The following is a 10440-nucleotide window of genomic DNA, read 5'->3' on the forward strand; positions in this document are numbered from 1 at the left end:
GCACTCAGAGCTCACAGCTCCTTATATATGTTCAGAAACTCGACAAAAGTTAAACAAGTACACACCACAGACTGCCTGTGTCATGGTGAATACAGTCGCTGCTGTATTTATGTCTGTATAGGCCGTTGTTGTGAGTGTGGACGGTCGGGGCATATACTGCGTTAGCTTAGCCAATCTCCATCTAGAAAAACACGCATTTTAAAAGGTTTTTCCCCTGCCGTCTGTCTGCAGACTTGACAAAGCATTAATTCATGGTTTTTACTAACCGGTATCAGTATGTTGTTACTTCGGCATCATTTTGAAACGTGTATTACAATTAAATCACGGTCAAATATGTCCATCTTGTTGTAGTTCTAGCCCTCTTGCCAGCGCTCCTCTCTCTAGTTTAGCATACTCAGCCCTGTTTGTTGGCCCCGATAGAACCACAATTTTCTAGGGCCAGAAAAGAGGGGAAAAAGTGGCCCCGCGCCGTGCCGCGCCGGAACGAGGCCTAGTGGAAGCACAACCAAAAAAGGGGACGGCACGACACGGCACGCTTAAAGCGAGCTACGCGCTGCAATGGAAATGCGCCATTAGGGAACCACAGTGGGGAAAAACACAGGTGAAAGGAATACAATGACTGATGGCTTGATTGCATTTAGCTGCTGGAGTTCCAGGGTCCAGATATGTTGGTTGCCAACTCATTAAACATGAACATACTTTACAAATTGTACAAACACAATAAGACAAAATAAGTATTGTTTCCAGAAACAAACCTGCACAATTCTGCAAAACCCTGAATTATATATTAGGCGTTTATCATTTCAGTTCATTTTCATCATCCTCATTTGCAGCAGTTTCTGGAGGTCTCAATGTAAAAAAATAGTGTGAATATAAGCTACTTTATTCCAAGAACTGCATGAATCTGACTCCCACTAGTTGCTAAACCTTAGATCTAATGCCCAATACTTTCATATTATAACTATCAAAGCGCCCACAGCCTTTGTTTTCTACCTTATGAGAATGCTATGTGTATTTACTGTCATGATTCAATTTCTCAAAATCAGTTTGGACACGCCCCTCGACCAATAAGATCGCTCTTCCCGCCTCCATCCGGATCCTTTGGAAATCCGCTTCCTTGTTTTGGGATGGGAACACACACACACACACACACACACTCACTCACTCACGGCTGGTCAGAGAGCAGAGAGAGAGAGCTTCTCACTGAGGAGCTGACAGAGTGTGTGTGCGGATCTCAGCCTCTGGTTCTCGGAAACTCCAGAATAACTTCCCTCTGACTCCTCTGAGGAAACGTTGGACTCTCCGGACTGTTTTCATCTTTATTTGACTTCTTCATCTTTATTGAAGGACTGCACCGGGCTTCTCTCACAGGTTGGTGTGTTTCCTCTTTCAATGCGTGTTGAAAGTACAGGACTTGTTGACATTGTGTCAATCTGGAAGTGTTTACATAACATTTTGAATAAGATCAGCCTTTTTTTTTTGCATCCACCTGAAATGTTTCTGCTGCGAAAGCATATCATTCGCATTTTGTATTTGATTTGTAAATATACCCTTAAAGGAAGTGGGTTTGCATGCTTATTTATGCCCATGTGATAGTATAAACACATGATACTTGCAGGCATACTTGCAAAACAAATACAACGTACGGAAATGAGCATTTCATGGGCAAAAAAATATAAATATTTCAGTAAAAAAAAACATGTTTTGTTATTTAAAGTGTGTTTGCAATGTGCATTCTTACTTCATTTAAACCTTAAACCAGTGAAAATGTGATACAAGTATTTTTTTAAACTGTCATTTGAGTTGTTTCCAAGTTTTCCAACATGCAACAACTTAGCTGACACTCTGTTTTCCCTCTTTTTTCTAAATTGGCTTCTCATTAACCGTCTTCAATATGGAGTTGGAGGCAATTAAATCAAGTGGTGAATGCGTCACGCTGGGGAAGCATATGGTGTGTGTTGGTACTTGTGTGTGTGTGTGTGTGTGTGTGTGTGTCTGTGAGGGACAGGCTGACGTTTCAATTGGCTCGTCACACTTTAATTGAGTAATTGAAACCTCTGTTGTGTGTGTGTGTGTGTGTGTTTCTGTGTGTTTCTGTGTGTTTCTGTGTGTGTGTGTTTCTGTGTGTGTGTTCTTTTGACCAATTGCATAACCCTTTCTAAAATACGCTTATGATATAAGGGTACCAATTAGTGTGTGTGGATAGCGAATTGATAACGAGGACATTTTAGTTCCTGCTAGATGTCAATGTTAACATTTTAAGGACTTTTAGTTGATGTTTGCAAGTGATGAAGACCATGTGATCTGATAGAAACCTCCAGAACAACTACTAAATGGACCTCGATTAAGAATAAACGTTATCCTAGGAGTTTAGCGTCTTAATTCCACTTTTGTAAAACAAATGTAACGTAAAGTGTCAAATCCTTACATTTAAGAAGCTGAAATCAGAGAATATTAGGCTTTTTGCTTCATAAATGGCTTCAAATATGAATTATCTGACTAATGAAATGCATGACTAATGGCGTTATTGTATTTCTGTAGGGAGTACATCTGTTTTGCTTCTAAAAAGTGATTTTGAAGTGATGCACTTATCCCAAAGCTTCCCATTCATTCACTGTAATGTTTCTATAATAAGGTACGAGGAGACTGCCGTGTTGTTCACTTTCAGACTCTCTCTACTGATAATTAAAATGAAAAGCAGAGCGCTCCACGGCCGAGACTGCTAATGAAATCATTTACAGGGAAACTGAAGCCACTAACCCATGTTCACAAACTCATAAAACAGCGTTGGAAGAACACAATGTGTCTGGTCAGCTGTGAACAGGAAAAAACATTGGCTCTCCTCCAAACGTTTCACACAGCATCCTTCCTCATGTTTAGCCTTCTGTTATTATGAGCAAATCTTCAGCCAAAAACAAGCATGATGAAAACAACTCTCCGTTATTGACTCCCTCCGGTCATTTGAATGTCTCCTGAGTGCTTATAAATGTCACGTTGACTCAGTTAAAAGGCTGAAATTGACACTTTTATTTTGTCAGGGAATGGAATAAATTGACTAGCTTGTGTCGACAATTTGATACGACCATTAAGATATTCTTTAAAAAAAAATGACCTACGGGTCGTTTAGCAAGGTTTCTAAGTTTAGTAAGTGGTGTTTTTTACGTAAATAAATGCCTCATATATCCAAAAATGTGACGGTAAACTCTGACGTCTTTGATCATTCAAACCTAATGATGTTAACAGGACTCAGGCTTTCTCCAAATATTCAACATTTCTCAACCAAATACCTAAAAGCATGTGTTGCAAATTGGATGCACGCTGAGATGATCTCCTCCACCGTCACAAAATGTTCCCTAATGCACCTTTTTAAAATGTTATGTTTGAGGAATATCACAATCCTTAAAGAGCCGCGTTTCCTCTGTGCCCTCGGAGGAGAATGTGTGCGGTTTTTTAATTTGTTTGTGTCTCCTGGACTCAATGTGCTGGAAAGCTGTCGAGCAGAGGCACCATGTGCAGCCTGGCCCTGACAGTAATCAGTCAATGAATAATGAATAATGAACACACACACACACACACACACACACACACACACACACACACACACACACACACACACACACACACACACACACACACACACACACACACACACAGACCTGCCACTGACAGCTGTTTGGTATCTTTGTGTGTGTATTAACTCTATCAGTGGAGTGCAGCTGCATGCCTGCCTGTAGCAATTATGTTCTCGCTAAATAAGAGCCAGCGCTGGGAGGAGGGGCTGTGTGTGTGTGTGTGTGTGTGTGTGAAAGAGAGCATATTAAGTGATTAACTTACTCAAAGGATAGCCGCATGATGTGTGTTTCTGTGTGTGTGTTTCGAGGCACACATGCTTTTTTGAACTGTATGTAATATAAACCAGCTCGGGGACTTCAACATGAGCCTCCAGGAGTCTCACACGCACACTGGGAAACACACTTTTATTTTTTTTACCTCCACGCACATCTCAATGACATTTTTCTCAGTGTGTCAAGCTTTCCACAACACACTCTTTCCTCCACACACACACACACACAGAGTCAGACATATGCAATGCTCTGTGTATTTATCCTGCCATGTGACCCAATCACTCTTTGAGGTCCTCAAAGACTCTGTTGTGCTATGAACTCCACACACACGCACACAGACCTCATAAACACTCACTAACCCCGTTAGTACCCACAGGCCTTCTCCCCGCAGCCTTTTCATGCTTAATTTGCTGCTCAATAGGTCAAGAGTAAAAGCAGACATCAAGCGAACACACACACACACACACACACACACACACACACACACACACACACACACACACACACACAAAATCCGTCTCGAACACGTCGAGTCATGCGGCTGGCCGGCATGTTTTCCAGACAGTCACAACTTTCAGTGATTTAAAGAGTCATAAGGACACGAGTAAAGCCGCTCTTAAGTCAACAACGCCTTCATTGTTGGTGCGGTTTGAAGCAGCCACATGTTTGTCAGGAAAACGCTTTTTAATGACCACTTACGTTTTTTGTCATCCGTTGTTTAGTGAGCAAACGTTTTCAGGAGCGGAGGAAGTATTCAGATCATAAGTAAAAGCAGAATTACCACACAGCTATTTAAAACATTACTGTGGAAACAAACAATGTAGAAAGTACAATAACAAAGCCCCCAGACAATCAGCTTTATTTATTTGGCTGTCAAATGCTTAAATAAATGATTGAATTATTTAAATATTGACAATTCGATGTAACCCAGAAACCAAAGGCAGATGAGGAGGAAAGTCCCTGCCACCAAACGACAGAAATATGAAGCAAATATTACAGTCCAGTGACTCCGCCTCACGTTAATGTGAAGCGTACACACAACTCATTTATTTCCATAACGACAGATTGCAGAATATGAACATGTGCTCACAGGGGCCAGTGAAAAGAAAAGATTGATTCACGCCTGTGTGATAATTATAGCGTTCTATAAACCAGCAGCTACCAATCGTTATGCTAAGCTAGGCTAATCACATGCTGATACTAGCTTCATACTTAGTACACAGATATGAGATTGGTATGGATATATTTCCAAATATTTCAAACTTTTCCCTTGGAATTATTGCGTGCATCAATTCAGTATATTCTGGTTTAAACTGCGATGTGTTTTTTTTTCGAAGTGGATGTTATCTGTAGGTATGATATAACCAAATACATATGAGTCCACGCTACAATAAAGAGGGTATACACAGAAGTTATAAAAACATTTTCATTTCCTGGACTTACTTGACATCAGATCAACGGATTCTTAGATATCTCGTTCACCCAGTTTACATTTAATTACATCGCTTTTCTCTTCCTGTAGGCTCTGGTGTTTTCCTGGTGATGACCTCACTGCTGTTCCCTGCCCACGCTGCGATGAAGGACCTCTCCTCTTCCTCCTCTCCTCTCAGCACCCTGCTCCACTACCCGAACTCCAAGTCCTCCGTGGCACCGTTCTCTCCATCTTCCGGGACCGCATCATCGCCAACGCTATCCTCCACTCCCATCTCCAAACCTCAGCCTTTCTGCCTCCAGACGGGACCTCACCTCATCGCTAGCATGCAGCTTCAGAAACTCAACTCTCACTACCAGAACCTCGCCGGTGCTTCTGCGGGACACCAAGCACCTGGAGGAGCTCAAAGGGGATTCGGTGCCTCGCCTCTGGGCACGGGAAACCAGATTCTGGGCCCCTCTGGAGGTCTGGGTGGAGGTGGGATGGGCGTTGGTATGAACATGGGGAACCAAAGCACCAGCACAGGTGCAATAATCGATTTTGACCCCGTGGACGAGGAGGTTCTCATGTCACTGGTCGTTGAGCTCGGTTTGGATCGAGCCAACGAGCTGCCTGAACTCTGGCTCGGTCAGAACGAGTTTGATTTCATGTCAGACGTACCGGCCGGATGCTGACCAAACGAGGAGAAAAAAGACTTTCGAGATGCAAAGAGACAAAGAGAGAGAAGACCTTGCTCTGTTTTGTTGTTCCCTTTCCTTTTTGTGGGTCCATACAACTGAAGAGACGCTGAGTTACAAAGAGAAAGAGATCCATTTCCTATTTTGTGTTTATACTCCTTATGCAGACGGATATTGTTATTTAAAGCAAGAAGAGAGAAAACGTTTTTTTGTTCAATTCTATCAGTGCATTGTTTTTCTCTCTTGGATCAAACTGATGGTAGAAAAACCAACCTGATGGGATTAAGAAGTCTTTTGTTGCCTTCATTGCACTCTGATTGTTGCCTCATTGCACGAGCAGAAACAAGGACTATGTCTGTCGTAATGGCTTAATGAAAAACAAGGTGATTGACGGCTGGTTGGAGACGTTTGGCGCTCTCTGGAAACACAACGTAAAGAAGACGCACCTGTTGGACTTTAACAGTGCTGTATTCTCTAAAAAAAAAAAAAACATGACATTATGGGAGATTGGTGAAGGATGACAAACACTACGGTTCCTGTTTTCTTGAAGGACAATATTAGACTCACGGGAAAGAGAGTCCCGTCTCGCCCTCACAAAGATCACAAAGACAGTGATTGTCTGAGAACTGGTTATCTCAATGTTCTTTCTTTCCTTTTTTTTTGTTTGAATTAAGTTCAACCATCTTATTCACAGAACATGTTATTTAAGACAGTGGCTGATATCCATCCGGACTTCTTGACAAGGAGTGCTTCTGTACCGCGTCTATAATCAGTCTGAACATAATGAATTAGATCAAGGGATGTGGAATCTTTCGAAGCATGGGACCTGAATGGAGTAAATTGTTTCTCTCTCTCTCTCTGGAAGCAGCCTCGTTTAAAACGATCGAGGCCTTTTTGGTCATGTGAGATGCTGATGTATGATTTGTTTTCTGGCCTGCAGTGTAAGAACATTGACCCGTTTGGTGTCTGTGACCCTTAATAGCACTTCCTCTTACATTAAATAACAAGGTCTTGTCAACCGAAAGGCAATAATAGACAAATTCAAGTGCCCTTTGCCTTCTGTTTTTCCTGTTTCACCACTTTCATGTTTGTGTCAAAACAGTTTGTTTAGCCCCAACAAACCTTTACATCATATCAGTGTCCCTGATAAGGAAGTGTTTTCTGTCGGGTCATCGTCAGGCCTGCAGACTGCTGTTTGCACACTTTGCAGGACAGATTTGAAGTTAAACACACACTGTGGTTTGGTTTCAGCAGTGCAGACTTTAGGATGGTTCAGGTTGGACCAAAGTGAGCTAAATAACATATCAACAAGCTAGCATTGTGCCTACTGTCCACCATATCTAAGGACCCCATCCTTGTTGAACAATTATAAACTGAGAAATATCAAAATAAAAGACTATTGTTTTTGATTTGACACTTGCTAGCTAGCTATCACTCTCTATACTAACATGTGACTTACTTGGGGAAACGTTAGCATTAGCTTTACAGTAGATCTGTATGGAAAGCATGCGGCAAAACTCTTACTTTTGTGAAATATACTAAATAATATCACTTTAAAATAGTAGTTTTACCAAACAATGCCAATTCAAACTCCAGCTTTTTCTGTGGCTCTTTTTCTATATCATACAAGTAAACATTTAAGCTAACGTGGAAGCTAACACTAAATCATAAGAGCTACTGAGCTCACATATCAAATCAAGCTCAATGACAAGACTGCTTGTCCTTGGGTCAAATTAGACCCGTTTCGCAGTTATTTTATGTTGAGATAAAGGGTATTAAAATGTATAGCATCTGGGGTCAATTTTTGTAGAATTAGTCAAAATTGTTGCCTTTTTTAAACTCAGAAATTAGGTTTGAATTCGTGTAAATGAAGTCTATTGACCGTACATTTAGAAAAGAAGAGTAACTCTTAAATCGGAATAAAGTTGGCTCAAAAGGTGTTACACAGATTTGGGTAATTATTTATACTAGATGCTTTAAAAACAGTGAAACCCTGAGGACAAAAGTTGATAGGAAGACAACACAAGGGTTGAATAAGTGAAGCTGAATCCTTCAATACTAAATATCAAAACAAAGCTAGTTCGCTGCAACCAAATGTTATATTTCTAATTTGCATTTCCCTTGTTTGACCAACATGATGCTGCCATAGTTAACTCTCCAATTACCAGGTGTTTTTTTGCACACTTGTGGTTGGGAAATACCCAAGGGTTAAACTGACACCTCCACCTCTTCCCACCTATAGCAGCTGTACTGTGCTGTTTCATGCTGTAGATTGATCCACGTTAGCACGGGGGCTCTGACCCATAGTGGTAAGAAGAGACAGGGCTCGAACTGTGAAGCGGGAACAAAGGCCTTTCACTCTCAACCTGGTGCGTCTGTCATCCCGGGGCATTGTGGGTCTCCTCTTGGACCACACACACATGAAATAACACACCTGTTCATATGCACGCAACACACTGAAACTACGTATAAAGGCATCGAAATAAACCCAGCACACATGGGATGGTATTACAGCAGGGAAACGGGAGTAGCAGCCATGAAACAGGCACTTGTTCAGTTACACACACACACACACACACACACTTTACAGGTTATTGGGGTTGTTGGTTGGTGTGTGTGTGAGAAGAGATAGTGATGTCAGAGTGTCTGAAAATGCAATTGTGTGTAAGGGGAAACTATGAGCAGCAGGTATTACGTCTGCGGGAAAACTGCGGAAAAACCCCGCCGAGACTCATTAATTTATTTAGATTTAGACAGGTCAGTTTACACACACTCAACAAGTCCCTGCACACATGCTTCCAAACATCAATTTTGACGTCGATTATAGGTCTCGGTTACACTCAATGAACTTCCTTTTCCTTTCTTTAATGAAACGCGAGAAGCAGTGAATAATGAAAACCCGATGAAGGAGTAATTTGACAGAATCCTTTCTTTAAAAAAAAAAAGAAAGGGATTTCCCCGCTTTTATTGAAAGGAATTAAGACGCTTCTCATCGCCTCAAAATCCAAAAGACAGGCGCGCTGATTCACTTATCCTCCATCTCATCGCCTAAGTGGGTCAAAATAACATTCTTCACATTGAGACAGTCTTGTGTTTGTTTCCATCTGCACGACTTTGTTTTAAAGCTGTGTGTGTGTGTGTGTGTGTGTGTGTGTGTGTGTGTGTGTGTGTGTGTGTGTGTGTGTTGTGTTGTGGTCCAGCCTTGATCCCAGCTGAGTGAATGTGTTGTTTTTTTTGTTGCTTTGCCTCCCATGAGAAGTTGCCTAGTCGAGATGTTTGAATCTTCTGAGGGTTTTCATTTCATTTCCTCTTCTCCTTGACGCCCGATATTGCAGTTTAACCCCGGTGCCGGCGGTGACCTTTTGAACCCAAATATACCTCATAGCTATTTGGTTTCTAATGACAAAAACTTAACTCCACGCAAAATATTCCTCATTTTTGGTTTCAACCGAGCCTGGAATACCATATAAGTGTATTTTGGCAACTAAATGATGACAGAAAACTTGATTAAAATCAAACAAAACCATCTTAAAGTTGTTCGGATTGCATGGTTTTGGTAAAACTACAAATCTTAAACCCAATACAGATCATTTTGCGAAGTAAACTACAAGTTTTAAGTCTGACTTCCTGTCTTTTTTCCATAATTAAAGTCAAGTGCTAATATATTTGCCATCTAGGACACTTCAATCAACAGACAACTAATAACCAACCAGTTTGATAATGGACTTTTTGATTAAAATGATGTTTTAGAAACATCAGAGTTTGCTTATTCCAGAGAAGATGCCACATTCAATAAGTTACAGCCATTAAGGGCAACAAAATCGCACAGCAAAATGTCCTTAATTCGCAAACTAACACGTTAGATAGAGTATATTTCTGTTTAAACCTCACAAAACGGAGATGTTAAGACTATATTTCACTGTTTTCAAGGAATTACAAACCCTTCCTAATTCACTTGTTTTAGGATGTTGGGATTCTTCCTGCTCTTTGTATCTGCGTCTCGTGGTCTCTACAACACATGAAGTGGATTTACAGTTTCCATGTGACAGCAGTGATTTGTAGCCTCCGAGCCTCAGGGTCATGAAAAATGTTCCGGCACATCAAGGCCCGTGAAAAGCCTCGACATGAGCCGTGATATATCTCTTAAAAGGTCGCTGTTACAAGGTTCCCTCTCCACACGTAATGAAAATGTTCAGCCACTGAGGTCTGCTTGTGAAACTGAAGCAGACTCTGATTTAATCATCATATTCACGTTAAAACATGTAACTTGTTTTTACATGCAGTCTGTCTCCTTTCTTTTATGTTTTTCTAATGATGAAATGAATATTATTCAAAGATGATTTTTAAAGCACTTTTGCTCAACGGCTCTCACTTGTACATCTATATGAATATGTAAATGATTGATATCATATAACGAAAAAAAAAGCTTGTATTTTTGTTACGGCTATGAGTTTTGGGGGGGGAAATAAAGAAAGTGAAAATGTAA

At 40.9% G+C, this 10440-nt stretch overlaps 1 protein-coding gene across 1 annotated transcript; it reads left to right on the forward strand.

The window, feature by feature from the left end:
* Positions 1-1174: 1174 nt before the first annotated feature.
* Positions 1175-10440, forward strand: cited1 (Cbp/p300-interacting transactivator, with Glu/Asp-rich carboxy-terminal domain, 1). Its single transcript, XM_034149963.1, has 2 exons — positions 1175-1371; positions 5368-10440. Exon 2 carries the CDS (start codon positions 5388-5390, stop codon positions 5949-5951), a length of 564 nt encoding a protein of 187 aa, XP_034005854.1. The 5' UTR covers positions 1175-1371; positions 5368-5387; the 3' UTR covers positions 5952-10440.

Source organism: Trematomus bernacchii, unplaced genomic scaffold (genome assembly GCF_902827165.1).
Source record: "Trematomus bernacchii unplaced genomic scaffold, fTreBer1.1, whole genome shotgun sequence".
Taxonomy (NCBI): Eukaryota; Metazoa; Chordata; class Actinopteri; order Perciformes; family Nototheniidae; genus Trematomus; species Trematomus bernacchii.